The 19,893-nt window shown below is 44.3% G+C and overlaps 1 protein-coding gene across 1 annotated transcript in view; it reads left to right on the top strand.

Annotated features, from left to right (window-relative positions):
* The window catches only part of LOC134457816 (protein phosphatase Slingshot homolog 1-like), a 39,403-nt gene that overhangs the window by 16,918 nt on the left and 2,592 nt on the right, over positions 1-19,893 (top strand). Inside the window, exons 7-16 of the mRNA XM_063209786.1 lie at positions 546-611; positions 5,663-5,857; positions 6,973-7,066; positions 7,503-7,631; positions 10,334-10,380; positions 11,534-11,680; positions 12,359-12,559; positions 13,440-13,664; positions 15,269-15,567; positions 17,733-17,827. Of these exons, the coding sequence (XP_063065856.1) occupies positions 546-611; positions 5,663-5,857; positions 6,973-7,066; positions 7,503-7,631; positions 10,334-10,380; positions 11,534-11,680; positions 12,359-12,559; positions 13,440-13,664; positions 15,269-15,567; positions 17,733-17,827 (1,498 nt within the window). The remainder of the gene's footprint in view (positions 1-545; positions 612-5,662; positions 5,858-6,972; positions 7,067-7,502; positions 7,632-10,333; positions 10,381-11,533; positions 11,681-12,358; positions 12,560-13,439; positions 13,665-15,268; positions 15,568-17,732; positions 17,828-19,893) is intronic.

Genomic DNA, 19,893 nt, shown 5'->3' with positions numbered 1-19,893 from the left:
TATGCAGTGTAGTGTGCTGACTGCTGCTCTCTCCTCTCTCTCTCCTCAGAGGGTTCAGTAGTATGGTGTTGTAGTGTGCTGATTGCTGTTGCCCTCTCTCTCCCCTGCGTATCTGATGTAGTTACCGTATGGTGGTGTGTTGTTGTAGTGTGCTGACTGCTGTTGCCTTCTCTTCTCTTCTCTCCTCAGAGGGTTCAGTAGTATGGTGATATATGTAGGCTATGTAGTTATGGTAGTTATGGTGATATACGTATGTAGTTATGGTAGTTATGGTGATCTACGTATGTAGTTATGGTGATATACAGTATGTAGTTATGGTAGTTATGGTGATATACGTATGTAGTTATGGTAGTTATGGTGATATACAGTATGTAGTTATGGTAGTTATGGTGATATACGTATGTAGTTATGGTAGTTATGGTGATATACGTATGTAGTTATGGTAGTTATGGTGATATACGTATGTAGTTATGGTAGTTATGGTGATATACGTATGTAGTGTAGTGTGCTGACTGCTGCTCTCTTCTCTTCTCTTCTCTCCTCAGAGGGTTCAGTGTCAACACGGCCGGCCGATCGCACGTCTTCAAACCCGTCTCAGTGCAGGCCATGTGGTGAGTTACTTAGTATTGATGCATTACATTATATTATATTATACAACACTACATTACACTACATTACACTATATTACACTATATTACACTTTATCACCCAGTGAGCAGACGCAACGTCTTCTGATTGGCTGAGCAGGTGTCCTTTATTCCCCGGTAGCAGGACACCTATGATGTCATGCGGGCGTGCGGGCGTCCAAGTTGCTTCTTCTCTAACTTTCTGACGAAGTGCCGTTACTAGTTCTATCGCATCTGGTTGTCTAGTCAAGACCGCGTCGTTAGTTCTATCGCATCTGGTTGTCTAGTCAAGACCCCGTTACTAATTCTATCGCATCTGGTTGTCAAGTCAAAAACCCAGTCGTCAATTCTATCGCATTTAGTTGTCAAGTCACCAACATTCTGCGCGCGTCCTTACATGCCTCTGATAGAGGCACGTCTCACTAGAGTAGGAAGTGGTGCCCATGGCAACGTACCAAGCGCAGTGGTGAATCTACTGTCTCACGAAGCCTTAGATCAACATATTAATAAATTAATACTTGAATGCTAGTAACCGGGTGATAAGCGGAATAGCGGCCTTCGAGGTGTCCCGATATCAAGGGAAAATGGACTTGGCGAAGCGAACAGCCCTTCGGCTGCGCCGTCGGGCTGTTTAGAACGCTCCGCCTCGTCCATTATTTCCCTTGATATCGGGACACCTCGTCGTCCGCTATTCCATACATATTACACTACACTATACTACATTACACTGCACTGCACTACACTACACTACACTACACTACATTGCACTGCACTGCACTACACTGCACTACACTACACTACATTATACTACACATAGCTGACACTTTTATCAAAAGAGACTTGCAGATATTTTTATATTACTGGTTACAGTACAGTAGTGTAGTCTACATAGAACACAGGTATACAGAGTATACCCACTTCAACATTTCAGGGATTTCAGTATACCCACCTAAAATTGATTGATTATTTAGAATAGCACAAATATATACAGTATACCCACTTCAAAAAATGTTCAAGTTTACAGTATGCCCACCATAAAAAAGTAGACTACGCCAATGACCTCAGCCATGGCGCGAGACAAGGTGGGATTCGAACCTGCAACCTTCTCCGATCTAAAGCCCATCTCCTTGACTACTAGGGCATGCCTTCCCAATTTATTATCATCAATCAAAGCAAAATCAATCAAAATTTATTTTATATAGCACAAAATCACAACTATTCGGTTGACTCAAAGTGCTTTCAAATGCAGATACACACACACACACACACACACATTCTTGCATTCACGCATATCATGCTTTGTGTGTGTGTGAGTGCATTGCACAGCTAAAGAGTACACACAGACACAGTATGGATGTTTTCTCTTAATGATGTATGTGTTGAGCACGAGACACCGGTACTGAATGTTTGTGTGTATGCATGTACTGTACTGTATGTTTCTGGTACTGTATATACACTGTGAGGTGAGTGCTGAACACACATATTTGATTGTTTGTTTATTATTGTTGTTATTTATGTTTACCATATTTATAAATGTCTCTGGGGTCCATGTGATGTATGGTGGACACAGTCATACCTACATGTAAATCGTTTTTTTGTTTTCACTTTATTATGGCCTGGCTTAGTTCTATCCATTTTTCCTCTTCTCTCTCCTCTCCTCTCCTCTTCTCTCTTATTCTTCTTCTTCTCTTCCTCTCCTCTCTTCTCCATCCTCCTCTCCTCTCTTCCTCTTCTCCTCTCTTCATCCTACTATCCTCTCTTCTTCTTCTCCTCTCCTCTTCTCCTACTATCCTGTCTTCTTCTTCTCCTCTCTTCTCCATCCTACTCTCCTCTCTTCCTCTTCTCCTCTCTTCTCCATCCTACTCTCCTCTCTTCTTCATCCTCCTATCCTCTCTTCTTCTTCTCCTCTCTTCTCTTCTCCTCTCCTCTCTTCTTCTCCTCTCTTCTCCATCCTACTCTCCTCTCTTCCTCTCCTCCTCTCTTCATCCTACTATCCTCTCTTCTTCTTCTCCTCTCTTCTCCATCCTACTCTCCTCTCTTCCTCTTCTCCTCTCTTCTCCATCCTACTCTCCTCTCTTCCTCTCCTCCTCTCTTCATCCTACTATCCTCTCTTCTTCTTCTCCTCTCCTCTTCTTCTCTGTACACCCTGTTCCTCTTTGAAGTGACCCAGAAATAACCGCAATCTTTAAATATCAAACACGCCGTCCAATCAGCAGAGGCCATAAGACCGGCTGATTCCACCGCTCCTCCTGATTGGCTGTGGGCGCCGGCAACAGCAGAAATGTGTGATCATGCCCCCTCTGCTGGTTGCTAGGCAGAGATGCGGCAAGCGGAAGGAAGACGGGAACGCCTGAAGCATGAGCTGCAGCCAGAGGAGGAGGAGAGGGGGAGGAGGAAGAGGAAGAGGAGAGGAGGAGGGGGGGAGGAGGAAGAGGAGAGGAGGGGGGGAGGAGGAAGAGGAGAGGAGGAGGAAGAGGAAGAGGGAAAGGAGGGGGGAAAGCAGACAGACAGAAGAATAGTGAAGGGGAAGAAAAGCAGACTGAGAGAGGGAGAGGAGAGGGGGAGCAGGGAGGAGGAGTATGGGGATAGAGAGACGGAGCGAGGAGGAGAGTGGGAGGAGGTCTTAATGTGCAGGCATAATATAGCCATACCTCTGTATGTGTATATGTTATGCTTGTTTGTACATAATATAGCCATACCTCTGTATGTGTATATGTTATGCTTGTTTGTACATAATATAGCCATACCTCTGTGTTAAACACAACATAGTGTGCAAGCATTGAACATTACATTACATAGTATAAAATATACAGTTAGGGCCATAAATATTTGGACATCTGCACAATTTTCATGTTTTTGGTGCTGTACACCATCCCAATGGATTTGAAATGAAACAAACAAGATGTACATTAACAGCAGACTTTCAGCTTTAATATGGGGGTGTTTGTGTCCAAATTTTTTCTATCAGTGCTACCCCATTTTTAAGGGACCAAAAGTAATTGGACAGTCTAGTATTTATACATCAAACTTTGAATTTTTAATTATTTGGTTGCAAATACTTTCCAGTCAGTTACAGCCTGTAATTTGCAATCCATAGACATCAATAGACACTGGGTTTTATCCCTGGGGATGCTATGGTGAGCTCTCTATTGCAACAGTCTTCAATTCCTGCTTATTCTTAGGGTGTTTTCCCTTCAGTTTTGCCTCCAGCAAGTGAAATGATTGATCAACCGTACTCAGGTGAGGTGATTGACTGGGCCATTGAATAATATTCCACTTTTTTGGGGTAGAAATGGCTAGTGGCTTTCAGATGAAGCTTTGGGTCATTGTCCATCTGCACTGTGAAGTATTGTCCAATGAGTCCAGAACCATTAGGTTTAATGTGACATGATAATATAGCCTGAAAATCTTCAGAATTCATCCTGTGGCTTTTGTCGGTAGTCCTCATAATCAATAAATACAAGGGGATAATCGTATTGACAGATATGCATGCCCACACCATGACACTACCACCACCATGATTCACTGATTGGGTGGTATGCTTTGAATCATGAGCAGTTCCTTCCCTTCTCTATACTCATTTCTTCCCATTACCCTTGTACAAGATGATTTTTGTCTCCTCTGCCCAAAGGATGTAACTCGAGACCTATACAGTCTTTTTCAGACGTTGTTTGGCAAAGCCAAATCTGGTATTGCTATTTCTGATGCAATCAATAATTTACATCTTTTAGTGAACCCTCTGTATTTCCTATGGTGAAGTGTTCCTCAATGTTCTTGATCCTTTTCTTGATTGTTGCCTTGGACATGTCTCCACCGTTCACCTGGACACTGTTCTACATCTGGCCAACTGTTGGGAGATGGGTTTTTGTTCACCAGATACAGAATATTGTCTGTCATCCACAGCATTTGTCTTCCATGTCTGCCAGGTAATTTGGTGTTGCTCTGGTATTTCTTTTTTCCAACAATCTGAACTCTACTGTCCCCCATCCTCCTGCTGCACACACAAAAAATGTTGCTATTTCATTCCTGTTTATGCGATATGGATTTTAACACCTTCACATTAATGCTGAGAGTCTACAGTTAATGCACAGCTTGTTTGTTTTATTTCAAATCCATTGTGGTGGGGTATAGGGTGGAAAAGGATGATAATTGTGTTGCTGTCCAAATATTTCTGGCCCTAACTGTACAAGCATAAAATATTACATAGTGCCCAAGAGAGCAGTGCAGCTGGACGGTACCTTGCTCAGGGTACCTCAGTCATGGAGGAGGGTGGGGGACAGTAGAGTACCATGGAGGAGGATGGGGGACAGTAGAGTACCATGCTCAGGGTACCTCAGTCATGGAGGAGGGTGGGGGACAGTAGAGTACCATGGAGGAGGATGGGGGACAGTAGAGTACCATGCTCAGGGTACCTCAGTCATGGAGGAGGGTGGGGGACAGTAGAGTACCATGGAGGAGGATGGGGGACAGTAGAGTACCATGCTCAGGGTACCTCAGTCATGGAGGAGGGTGGGGGACAGTAGAGTACCATGGAGGAGGATGGGGGACAGTAGAGTACCATGCTCAGGGTACCTCAGTCATGGAGGAGGGTGGGGGACAGTAGAGTACCATGGAGGAGGATGGGGGACAGTAGAGTACCATGGAGGAGGATGGGGGACAGTAGAGTACCATGGAGGAGGATGGGGGACAGTAGAGTACCATGCTCAGGGTACCTCAGTCATGGAGGAGGGTGGGGGACAGTAGAGTAGCATGGAGGAGGATGGGGGACAGTAGAGTACCATGCTTAGGGTACCTCAGTCATGGAGGAGGATGGGGGGCAGTAGAGAACCATGGAGGAGGATGGGGGACAGCACTGGTTAATTACTCCCCCACCAACCTGGCGGGTCGGGAGTCGAACCGGCAACCCTCAGGCTGCAAGCTTCACACCCAGCAGAGTCGTTAGCATAGCAGTGCAAGGGGTCTCACCTGTGCGTGCGTGTGCGTGTGCGTGTGCGTGTGTGTGTGTGTGTGTGTGTGTGTGTGTGTTGTGTGTGTAGGTCGGCTATACAGGTGCTCCATAAGGCGTGTGAGGTGTCTCGGCGGTATAACTATTTCCCCGGGGGGATGGCCCTCACCTGGACCGGTTACTATGACAGCAGCATCGGCTCGGAACAGAGCTGCCTTAACGAGTGGAACGCCATGACCGACCTGGAGACCACGCGACCAGACTCACCCACCATGTTTACAGACAGGTATGCTGGTCACTCACACGCGCACGCACTCACGCACGCACTCACTCACTCACTCACTCACTCACTCACTCACTCACTCACTCACTCACTCACTCACTCACTCACTCACTCACTCACTCACTCACTCACTCACTCACTCACTCACTCACTCACTCAGGCAGTCTAGAGTAAACTGTTCATCTGTTTGGTCTAATAGATCGCTTTTATGACAGCTGTGGAATACACTGAATTTATTCATCTTGACGTTAGCTATCAAGCTAACAAAATAACTCGTTTTCTAGAGCTAGAAATTTTGCTCAGCACATTTTCTCAGTGGATACACATTGGTGTGCCGGACTACAATTAAGCGAAAATCAACTTCTAACCAAATGGTAATGTTTAGGGCTTGCAGCTGCTGAGGGTCATGGGTAATGATAATTGTACAGGGTGGTCATGGGTAATTATAATTGTACCGGGTGTTATGTGGAACTAGATTGTGTTGCACAGTTCTTTAGTAAGAGTAGTTCAGATACACCGCGCTCTTAGACAGTGACGAAGGCAACAGCCGAAACGTTTGTCTACACTTCTGCTGTTAAAAAATTAAAAATTAAAAATTAAAAGAAGAAAAGAAGAACCCGAGTACGATCCACTTTCTCACCTTGCACAGTTCTTTAGTAAGTCATGAGGCTTATCTTCTGGGTGCTTTTGTGACATGTGAAACGATTATACTGTATTTATGTGATAAACTACGCAGCTAACTTCCGGAAATAAAACAGCTGTTTTCTTTAAGTTGATGCAATGTCACATTGTCTGAAGATAGTGTTTAAATATCACATCATAACTGCCCTCTCTGTGGTTCACGAGCATCATGACAAACTGAGACGCACACACAGCAGCACAGTAAACTTAGAAAGACACTCTAGATAAGCTGGCCTGGCCTTTTTGTGACTGTGTGTGTGTGTGTGTGTGTGCGTGTGCGTGCGTGCGTGTGCGTGCGTGTGTGTGCGTGCGTGTGTGTGTGTGTGTGTGTGTGTGTGTGTGTGTGTGTGTGTGTGTGTGTGTGTGTGTGTGTGTGTGTGTGTGTGTGTGTGCGTGTGTGTGTGCGTGTGTGTGTGCGTGTGTGTGTGTGTTGCCAGGCCGACGGAGAGGGAGCGTACTGAGTGTCTTATCAAGTCGAAGCTTCGTAACCTCATGATGTTTCAGGACCTGGAGAACATCACGTCTAAAGAGGTAACACACTCACACACACACACACACACACACACACACACACACACACACACACACACACACACACACACACACACACACACACACACACACACACACACACACACACACACAGCATCATGATGTTTCAGGACCTGGAGAACATCACGTCTAAAGCGGTAACACGCACACACACACACACACACACACACACACACAGCATAATGATGTTTCAGGACCTGGAGAACATCACCTCTAAAGAGGTAACACAAACACACACACACACACACACACACACACACTAGTCTACTCTACTCCACACGCACAGACACAGCGCAACAAGAGAGAAATATTGTACAATACAGCACATTATCTGTAATTGAAACTCTTATTTTGTTATTTCCTGTAGATCCGCCATGAGCTGTAATTGAAACTCTTATTTTGTTATTTCCTGTAGATCCGTAACGAGCTGGAACAGCATATGAGCTGTAATTTGAAGGAGTATAAAGAGTTTATAGACAACGAGATGCTGCTGATCCTCGGCCAGATGGACAAGGCGACGCTCATATTCGACCACCTATACCTGGTATAGTATATACACACTATATGCACACAATATACACACACTATACACACACACTACACACACACTATACACACACTACACACACACACTATACACACACACACTATACTGCCCTACAATTTCAGAACGCAGTATAATTCAAAATGCCAAACTGAGAAAAAAGGCTTTAAAGTTTCCTTTCTGTCCACGCGACTGTGTTGGAGGTAAAGTGGTGATGACACTTCCATATAATACTTTTTTATGGTGAAAATTTATGCACACAAGAAAAAAAGCAAAAAAACAACATTCTCATTACTTTTTAGCTGAAAAATCATTATACTGCGCTCTGTTGTGGTATTACTGTCTACACCAAAACCACGGTGTCAATGGAGAAGTGCAGTATAATTCGCATTATACTGCGTTCTTGGCTAGTACGACGTAACCTCCTAAAACCAAAAAACGCAGTATAATCAGTTTTTTGCGTTTTTTTCCGAAACGGGACCAAGTTGGGCCAAAAAAATTTAACACAAGAAAAAGAAGGTATTTTAAAGCCAATTTCCGGTCTAAACCCATTTTCGACCATTTTCAAGATACTGCGTTCTGATATTGCAGGGCAGTATACACACACACACACACACACTATACACTATACACACACACACTATACACTATACACACACTATACACTATACACTATACACACACACACTATACACTATACACACACTATACACTACACACTATACACACACACACTACACACTACACACTACACTATACACACACTATACACTATACACACACTATACACTATACACTATACACACACACACACACACACACTACACACACACTATACACACACTACACACACACACTATACACACACACACACTATACACTATACACACACTATACACTATACACTATACACACACACACATACACACACTACACACACACACTTTACACTACACACACACACACACACACACTATACACTATACACTACAAACACACACTATACACCACACGCTATACATACACTACACACACACACTATACACACATACTACACACTACACACTATACACTATACACTACACACTACACACTATACACTACACACTATACACTACACACTATACACTATACACTATACACTATACACTACACACTACACACACACTATACACTATACACTATACACACACACACACACACACTATACACACACTATACACTATACACTATACACACACACACTATACACACTACACACTATGCAGACCACAGACACACTACAGACACACTATGCAGACCACAGACACACTACACACTATGCAGACTACAGACACACTACACACTATGCAGACCACAGACACACTACACACACACACACTATACACACACACACACACACACACACACACTATACACACACTATACACTATACACACACTATACACTATACACTATACACACACACACACACACACACTATACACACACTACACACACACACTACACACACACACACACTATACACTATACACACACACACTATACACTATACACACACACACACTATACACACACACACACACTATACACTATACACACACACACTATACACTATACACACACACACACACACACACACACACACACACACACACACACACACACACACACACACACTATACACACACTACACACACACACACACTATACACTATACACACACACACTATACACTATACACACACACACACACACACACACACACACACTATACACACACTATACACACACACCCTACACACTATACACACACACACACACACACACACACACACTATACACTATACACACACACACTATACACTATACACACACACACACACACACACAAACACACACACACACACACACACACACACACACACACACACACACACACACACACACACACACACACACACACACACACACACTATACACACACTATACACACACACCCTACACACTATACACACACACTACTTTCATTGTATCTAACCATTATGTCATCAGTGAGCACAACAGAGGCCATGACAGCTGTTTCATTAATGCATTTGCGTAACGGTGGACTCGGAATGACTGTAGATTTAACTGCGCAGCTAATCACGTTCACCTTACCTGGCGTAATGTTGGAAAAAAAATGATTGTGGAACTCCAAGTAGAGCTATTGTAGTATATGTTAAGCACGTCACAGCGCAACGGGCCATGAAAGTCCCAGTGAAAGACCTTGCATGCACGCGGAAGGAACAGCAGTCTGCGTGCGCGCGCTCTCACACACCCACACCCGAGAGCTCGAGAAGGGCTGGGGGAAAAAACAGCCCAGACAGAGAACTTTGCGCATCTAGAACTAATATCAGCAAACCTGAAGATGATTTAAAGGCTCAAATAACGAGTAACGACCGTTACAGCAGTGCAGTAACTGTAATTACGTTACTGAAATTTGAAGAGTAATGCGTTACGTTCCGAAGTTACTTCCAAAAGTAATTAAATTACGTAGTAACGCGTTACCCCCAACACTGCATAATATACATTCATATTTCAAATATGACATTATATATTATACACATACAGTATATTCGACCACCTGTGCATGGTGTACAGTGTAATCGGTAGTTTTGATGTCATGTCCGCGTTGTGTTGACCGCTGTCTCTGTTTCTAGGGCTCCGAGTGGAACGCCTCGAACCTGGAGGAGCTGAGGGACTTGGGGTAGGTGTCTAGCCTGGTTTTACCAGACCACATGAATTACTTTGTAATTCGTTTTTGGTCTGGATCCTCGATGCCCTGGAGCGCTTCAGTGAGCTTAGCTCCAGCTTCAAATGAGTGGTGACCAATCGCTGACAGTTGACGTTTGTGACGTATGTCATTATGCACCCAAGTGCGTTTGGTTATCGTCCGGTCGCCTGGAGGTGTAATGGTCTGACCTGTCAGGCTGCAGTTTTGATACATCACATTACACTTAGCTCACGCTTTTGTCCAAAGCGACTTATTTTAAAGGGACACTGTGCAGGAAATGGTCAAAAAAGGTACTGCAACTATGCTGCTTATTGAAATTGGGCTGCCTATTGCCAACTTTGATCTTTACACGAAAGTTTAATAAGTATTAAACAAATATTTTCTAGTATAGTCCAAGTACAGTCATTTTTGCAGCTAAAAATTGCTATTTTTGGAAATTCAAAATGGCGGACCATGGAGAAGATCCCCCTTTTCATGTATGAAAAGTGCAATTTTTCCAGCCATAATGAATACTTAGAATTTGATGGTGGTGGTAAGTATTCATGACAAATGTAACATTAGTGAATGGGCAGCATGAATTCTGGAAATAAACAACTAAAAATCTCACACAGTGTCCCTTTAAGTACAGAGTATTGGTTACAGTCCCTGGAGTAGTATGGGGGTAAATTGCCTTCCTCAAGGGCACCTCAGCCATGGACTGAGATAGGGAGAGGTAAGAGTGGGATTCGAACCCGTAACCCTCTGATTTAAAGCCCATCCCCTTAACCACTAGGCCACGGCTGACCATGTGGTGGGATTCGAACCCGCAACCCTCTGATTTAAAGCCCATCTCCTTAGCCACTAGGCCACAGCTGCCCCTGTTTCACAATAGAGGCAAAGGTGGCCAACTGCCTTACTGCAGGCCTTGAAAAAGCTAAAACTGTGTCTGTGAGTTGATGTATATAACTGTGTCTGTGAGTTGATGTGTATAAACTGTGTCTGTGAGTTGATGTGTATAAACTGTGTGTGTGAGTTGATGTGTATAAACTGTGTGTGTGAGTTGATGTGTATAAACTGTGTGTGTGAGTTGATGTGTATAACCTGTGTGTGTGAGGTAATGTGTATAAACTGTGTGTGTGTTCCTCAGGGTGGGCTACATCCTGAATGTGACGAGGGAGATCGATAACTTCTTCCCCGGCACGTTTGCGTACCACAACGTCCGCGTCTACGACGAAGAGGCCACAGACCTGCTGGCACATTGGAATGACACCTACAACTTCATCGTCAGAGCCAAGTAATGACATTTTATAATTTCTATTACATTACATCACATTACACTACACAAGGCTTAGCTAAGTAATCCATTTACATCACATCATATTGCTCTACACTGAGCCAAGTAATTACATTGCATCATATTACACTACAAGTAATTACAAAACATTACATTACACTTAGAAAAGTAATTACAAAGCATTACATTACACTAGACTTAGCCACTTACATTACATTACACTAGACTTAGCCACTTACATTACATTACACTAGACTTAGCCACTTACATTACATTACACTAGACTTAGCCACTTACATGACATTACACTACGCTAAAACAAGTACTCCTTTTACAATACATCACATTTGCACTACGCTACTTAAGACAAATAATTCTGCACATTTTCACATACAGATTCATATTTTTAAAAAGGAAAAATTCTAATAATTCTTCAAATGCTAACATAGGTAATAGTACATGCTAACATAGTACATAACACAGGAAAAAAAATCCTATGGCAGAGTGTTCATGTAACATTCTAAAGTTGGTTCCTTAATTAAGTGTGTGTGTGCGTGCGCGTGCGTGCGCGTGTGTGCGTGCGTGCGTGCATGTGTGTGTGTGTGTGTGTGTGTGTGTGTGTGTGTGTGTGTGTGTGTGCGTGTGTGTGTGTGCGTGTGTGTGTGTGTTAATCTGTAGGAAGAACCAGTCTAAGTGCCTGGTGCACTGTAAGATGGGTGTGAGTCGCTCGGCGTCCACGGTGATGGCGTACGCCATGAAGGAGTTCGGCTGGCCGCTCGATAAAGCCTTCACCTTCGTCAAGCAGAAGAGGAGCATCGCGTGCCCCAACGCCGCCTTCATGAAGCAGCTCGCGGAATATGAGGGCATACTAGACGCCAGGTTAGTCATACTGTACTAACTAGTACTTATATGAAGGCATACTAGACGCCAGGTTAGTCATACTGTACTAGTACTGATACGAAGACATACTAGACGCCAGGTTAGTCATACTGTACTAGTACTTGAAGGCATACTAGACGCCAGGTTAGTCATACTGTTCTAGTACTTAGTAGTAGTACTGTTATTAGTACTGATAAGCCTATGAAGGCATACTAGACGCCAGGTTAGTCATACTGTTCTAGTACTTAGTTATTAGTACTTATAGGCCTAGGAAGGCATACTAGACGCCACTGCACTAGTACTTAGTTATTAGTACTTAGTACCAAAGCATTACCTGTCCCAATGCGACGTTTATGAAGCAGCTGCAGAGTACGAGGGCATACCAGACGCCAGGTTAGTCATGCTGTTCTAGTACTTAGTTATTAGTACTGATATGAAGGCATACCAGACGCCAGGTTAGTCATGCTGTACTAGTACTTAGTTATTAGTACTGATATGAAGGCATACTAGACGCCAGGTGAAGAGATTAGTACTGCAGGTCGCCAGGTGAGTACCTGAGAATTAGGATCTGATGATTCTCCTCCCTCTCCCCCTCTCTTCCTCTCTCTTCCTCTCTCACTCCCCCTCTCTTCCTCTCTCTCCCTCTCTCACTCCCCCTCTCTTCCTCTCTCTCCCTCTCTCACTCCCCCTCTCTCTCTCCATCTCTCTGTTTCAGTCTGTCCACCTCTCTCTCTCCCTTTCTTTCCCTCTCTCTCTATCTCCCTCCCTCTCTCTCTCTCTCTCTCTCTCTCCCTCACCCCTCCCGCCCCCCTCTCTCTCCCTCTCTCTCTCTCTCTCTCTCTCTCTCTCTCTCTCTCTCTCCCCCTCCCTCTCTCCGCAGTAAACAGAGGCACAATAAGCTGTGGCAGTCTGAGGGTGGAGAGGAGGGCATGCCGGAGTGCTGCGGAGGGGAGGGGGGGGAGGGTGAGGGCTGCGATGACGACAGCGGGATCCCCGCGTGGATCCGAGAGGGGGGGGCGTCGGCCTCGCCACACTGCTGCAGCGGGGGAGGGGGGATGGTGGAGATGGCCCCCCTGGACCAGCTCAACTACAACTACTACTTCAGGTAAACCAGCTCAACTACAACTACTACTTCAGGTAAACCAGCTCAACTACAACTACTACTTCAGGTAAACCAGCTCCACTACAACTACTACTTCAGGTGTGTACACTACAACTACTACTTCAGGTAAACCAGCTCCACTACTACTACTACTTCAGGTGTGTACACTACTACTTCAATGCTCTAGCAGTGTTTATATTTAGGGACAAACGCACATAATTGCTGAACCGTACAATAAACTGGTACCCCTGCTCAAGGGTGCCATGAAACGGTACGGTTTGGTACACTAAATTGGGTGCGGTTCAGAGAGTTTTGTCATGGAAACGAACGCACACAAAAGTGAACCGAAGTAGACAGTACTGTAGCGTACTGCTTGGTGGAAACGGGCCTTATGGTACTGGACACCTTCATTTCCCTCGGGATTAATGAATGATACTCTACTGTCCTCTACTCCAGGCGTCAGAAACGGCACTAGACAGCGAGCCCTCTACTCTACTCTACTCTACTCTACTCTACTCTACTCTACTGTACACTACTTTACTGTACTCTACTCTACTCTACTCTACTCTACTGTACTCTACTGTACTCTACTCTACTCTACTGTACACTACTTTACTGTACTCTACTGTACTCTACTGTACACTACTTTACTGTACTCCACTGTACTCTACTGTACTCTACTGTACTCTTCTCTACTCTACTCTACTCTACTCTACTGTACTAATCTACTCTACTCTACTGTACTCTACTGTACTCTACTGTACTCTTCTCTACTCTACTCTACTGTACTCTACTGTACTCTACTCTACTCTACTCTACTGTACTGTACTCTACTCTACTCTACTCTACTCTACTGTACTCTACTCTACTCTACTGTACTCTACTCTACTCTACTCTACTCTACTCTACTCTATTAATCTACTACTCTACTCTACTCTACTCTACTAATCTATTGTATTGTACTGTACTGTACTCTACTCTACTCTACTCTATTCTACTCTACTCTATTCTACTCTACTCTACTCGACTACACTACTCTTCTACTCTACTCTTCTACTCTACTCTTCTACTCTACTCTATTCTACTCTACTCTACTCTACTCTACTCTACTCTACTCTACTGTCCTCTACTCTACTCTACTCTACTCTATTCTACTGTACTCTTCTATACTCTACTAATCTACTCTACTGTACTCTACTGTACTCTACTGCAGTGGTTCTTAACCTGGGGTGCGGGCACCCCCTGGGGGTGCGCCAGAGATTTCAGGGGGTGCGCGGAATTTTGTTTGTGTTGAGGTTGTGACCAAAATTCTGCAAGCGAACATTATAATTTGGCCAAATCAAAACCAAATTAAAACATGTTTTGGTCCCCATGTAAACGCATAAGGTATTGATTAATGTCTCAAGCAAGAATCATTGCAATGAATCACTAAAATATTTTTTTAGTGTGTAATATACGTGTAGACGCTTGAGTTGGGGGTGCGCGACTTGTCTTGGGCACAGGTAAGGGGGTGCGTTAAGAAAAAAGGTTAAGAACCACTGCTCTACTCTACTCTACTGTACTCTACTCTACTCTACTCTACTCTACTCTACTCTACTCTACTCCAGGCGTCTGTCGGACACGGCTCTGGACAGTGAGCCCTCTACGCCGGTGCGAGGGCCCCCCCTGCTGGGCATGGAGCGCGTCTACATCGAGATCGAGGACGTGGAGAGGGACGCCCTATTGGACGATGACGGGGGCTTCTCTGGGCCGGGGGCGCTGGGCCCCGGGGGGCTAGGGGACGCCTCCGCCCAGACCGTGGAGGACATGAGGCTACGGCTGGAGTTCAGCACCGTGGAGGAGGAGGACGAGGAGGAGGCGCAGAAGGAGGAGGCCGAGATGGCAGCATTCGCCAGCGGAGCAGAAGGTGAACAATATACTAGTATTATATTATTATGAATTTATATACGGTATATGGAGGAGGAGGAGGAGGAGGAGGAGAAGAGGAGGAGGTGGAGGAGGAGGTGGAGGAGAAGAGGAGGAGGAGGATGAGGAGGAGACGGAGGAGGAGGTGGAGGAGGAGGAGGATGAGGAGGAGACGGATGAGGAGGTGGAGGAGGAGGAGGCAGCACATCTAGCAGCATTGTAACAGCATGTTAAATTGTCTTCTTGTTTGAGGTAGTGCAGGAAGGTGAAGACACTTAGTGCAGCTCAAGGGAAAGGGGTGTGTGTGTGTGTGTGTGTGTGTGTGTGTGTGTGTGTGTGTGTGTGTGTGTGTGTGTGTGTGTGTGTGTGTGTGTGTGTGTGTGTGTGTGTGTGTGTGTGTGTGTGTGTGTGTACATCAATAAGTGTATTAAAATGATTTTCAATTACACATACACTGTGTGCAGAATTATTAGGCAAACATGTTTTTTGACCATATTGTCCATTTTATGCATATTTTCCGCCACCAACCTCTATGGACATGAACACCTATTGGATTTAAGCATTCCAGGTCATGCATATTTGTATATTAAGAGATGGCGTGATCGAAGGAGCCCAATACCCTATATCAGGTGTGCATAATTATTAGGCAACTTTGTTTTCCTCTGGGAAAATAGGCCACAAATGAGATCTAAAAAACTCTGAAAAGTCTATAAACAATTTTGAAGTCTTCCAGAGGGATGTGGCTGTCTTGAAATTGCCCAGATATTGTTCATATCCATCTAATGCACCGTTACGAAGCCATCAGTGTCACATACATTGTGCTCACAAAGTAACTGCCGGATTGAGAAGAATTGAAGGTGAAACCACCACAAAATTGTTACCCTGCAGTGCTGTTATATTCCAGAACTGAAACCTACATCGATTGTCCAGAAGAACATTGTATTCAGCACTCAGAGACCTGGTCAAGTTAAAACAGGTTGAAACCTGAAGACCAGTCAACAAGAAAAGTAAGTCAAGACTGGGTCCAGAAAGGTCTTTAGACAATTTTGTCAATGGTTTTATGAACTTGTGAAAGTGACTGTTAATGGACCAGATCGATGAGCCCATGGCTAGATCGGTAATGTGCACACTCAGATGAGTTCCTGAGTTCTACTCAAATGCCAGCAGAATACTGCATAAATACCATTGTCTTCTTGAAAGATGCAAACGTTTTGCTCACAGATCCAGCTATGGGCTCATCCACCCTGTCTGTCAATAGTCACTTTCACCAGTCCATAATACCTTTGAAAACTCTGTCCTAGGGTATTTCTTGACCCAGTCTTGACTTAATTAACTTGTTAAATGGTTGTCTGGTGTCATCCCTTCTTACCTTGGCTATGTCTCTGAGTGCTCAACAACCTGTTTTTCTGTACACCTGATGTAAGTTTGCATTCTGGAATATGATAGCACTGCAGGGTAATAGTTTTCTTGTAGTTTCACCTTAAATTCTTCTCAATTTGTGGCAGTGACATTTCATGTGAGACTGATGACTTTGTAACTGTGCATTTGATACTTCTGTGCTAACGTGACCAACGTCTTGCCAATTTCAAGACAGCCACATCCCTCTGGAAGACTTCAAAATTGTTTATAGACTTTTCAGAGTTTGTTAGATCTCTTTTATGGCCCATTTTCCCAGAAGAAAGCAAAGTTGCCTAATAATTATGCACACCGGATATTGGGTGTTGGGCTCCTTTGATCACACCCCCATCTTATTATACACATATGCATGGCCTGGAATACTTAAATCCAATAGGTTTTCATGTTCATAAAGGTTGGTGGCGGAAAATATGCATAAAATGGACAATATGGTCAAAAAACACGATTGCCTAATAATTCTGCACACAGTGTAGTTGTGCCATTAAAATGCGATTAGAAGTAGTTAATTATGGAATTGTGCAATTAATCTCAATTAGATATGTTATTGCGGTTGACAGCACTCATCTTATATTATGTTATTCTACTGTTCTATTGTATTGCTTTGTATTACAGGTGTGTCTTGTTCCGATCCAGGTTCCTCTGTCTCCAACCTGAAGCACTGTATTGTATTGTATTGTATTGTATTGTATTGTATTGTATTGTATTGTATTGTATTGTATTGTATTATATCATTGTTTCGTTCCTCTTCAGGATCGTCTCTCTCCAACCTTAATCGTTTCAACAATGAGAACGCCAACAACAGCAATCGCCTTGCCAACAAGCGCAGCTGCCCAACTGCCTTTGACGTGAGTCGCACACACACACACACACACACACACACACACACACACACACACACACACACACACACACACACACACACGCACACAGACTCATGAATCATGAATCATACACTTAGCAAAAAGCGTATCAGCTGACAGGATGTGTGATACGCTTACCATGTCATGTGTGCTGGAACAAACCCAAACCCCAACAACCCTGATATGACAACCCAACAACCCAGCAACCCTGATATGACCACCCAACAACCCTGATATGACAACCCAACAACCCAATAACCCAACAACCCTGATATGACAACCCAACAACCCAACAACCCTGATATGACCACCCAACAACCCAAAAACCCTGATATGACCACCCAACAACCCAACCCAACAACGCAGCAACCTAACCCAACAACCCTGATATGACAACCCAACAACCCAACAACCCTGATATGTCAACCCAACAACCCTGATATGACAACCCAACAACCCTGATATGACCACCCAACAACCCTGATATGACAACCCAACAACCCTGATATGACAACCCACAACCCTGATATAACAACCCAACAACCCCAACTACACTGACCATCTAACAACCCAACAACCCCAACTACACTGACCATCTAACAACCCTCAACAAACCAACCTAACAACCCAGCAACCCTGATATGACCACCCAACAACCCCAACTACACTGACCATCTAACAACCCTCAACAAACCAACCTAACAACCCAGCAACCCTGATATGACCACCCAACAACCCTGATATGACAACTCAACAACCCAACAACCCTGATATAACAACCCAACAACCCTGATATGACCACCCAACAACCCTGATATGACCACCTAACAACCCAACAACCCTGATATGACCACCCAATAACCCAACAACTGAACAACCCAACAACCCAAACCCCACCAACCTTGACCATCCAACAACCCTCAACAACCCAACCTAACAACCCAGCAACTCAAACCCCAACAACCCTGATATGACCACCCAAACCCAACAACTCAAACCCAACTACCATTGTAGTACCATCCATTGTTTCACGGCCTGGTGCAGTTGGCAGGGTTCCTGCTGCTTTACAGACAGTAATAGATGTTTTAAAGTAACCTATAGTATACCCTAACGGTAGATAAGTAGCCTACCCTAACGGTAGATAAGTAACCTACCCTAACGGCAGATAAGTAACCTACCCTAACGGTAGATAAGTAACCTACCCTAACGGTAGATAAGTAGCCTACCCTAACGGTAGATAAGTAACCTACCCTAACGGCAGATAAACGGGATAACGGCCTTCAAGGTCGACCGGTTCCGCAGAGTTTGTAGCCGCCGCCTCAGCATTAACTTGGCGGAGCCGGTCGGTCACCTCGTGGGCCGTTATCCCTACTATACATATAATATACAAAGTACAGTACCAGCTAGCTAATGCTAATCCTGCTCTGTCTCCTTGTCGTGGGCAGCCATGGCATAAAGGTTAAGGAGATGGGCGTTAGATCCGAGGGTTACAGGTTCCTTGTCGGCCATTGTCCTTTATGTATTGTATAGCAGGGGTTCCCAACCTATGGGTCGGGACCCAACCTGTGGGTCGCCAAAGATCCACAGGGGGTCGCGAAGCCCTCTTTTTTTTAAGGGGTTTCATTTTAAATATCATATATTGCCCATGTAGAATAAGCCTACATGACAAAGCTTTAACTAATATATGCATAGAGGCAACAAAATGTTAGTGCTATTAAACATTTATTTTATATTTGACTGAAGACGAATTGAGGAATAAAATGACAAAAATGAGTTTTCGCAGGAAACAGAGGGTATCATGTGACTCCCTCTCGTGCGGGCGCTCGCACAGCTGGGTCACCAAAGCTTACAATGGTAAAAACATGGGTCCTTGAAGAAAAAGGTTGGGAACCACTGTTGTATAGTATAGTGAAGTGAAAGCCCAACTGGGAAACTCCAACTCCCATTGTCATTGTGACGCAGCACTCCATAGCACACAAGAGACTGTACACTGCACACAACGAAATTGCATTCACGCCTCACCCATGCAAGAGGGCAGCCCCCAATGGCGC

Source organism: Engraulis encrasicolus, chromosome 11 (assembly GCF_034702125.1).
Source record: "Engraulis encrasicolus isolate BLACKSEA-1 chromosome 11, IST_EnEncr_1.0, whole genome shotgun sequence".
Lineage (NCBI taxonomy): Eukaryota > Metazoa > Chordata > Actinopteri > Clupeiformes > Engraulidae > Engraulis > Engraulis encrasicolus.
Note: the sequence above shows the minus strand (reverse complement) of the source record. Positions and strands in the feature narration are given on the sequence as shown.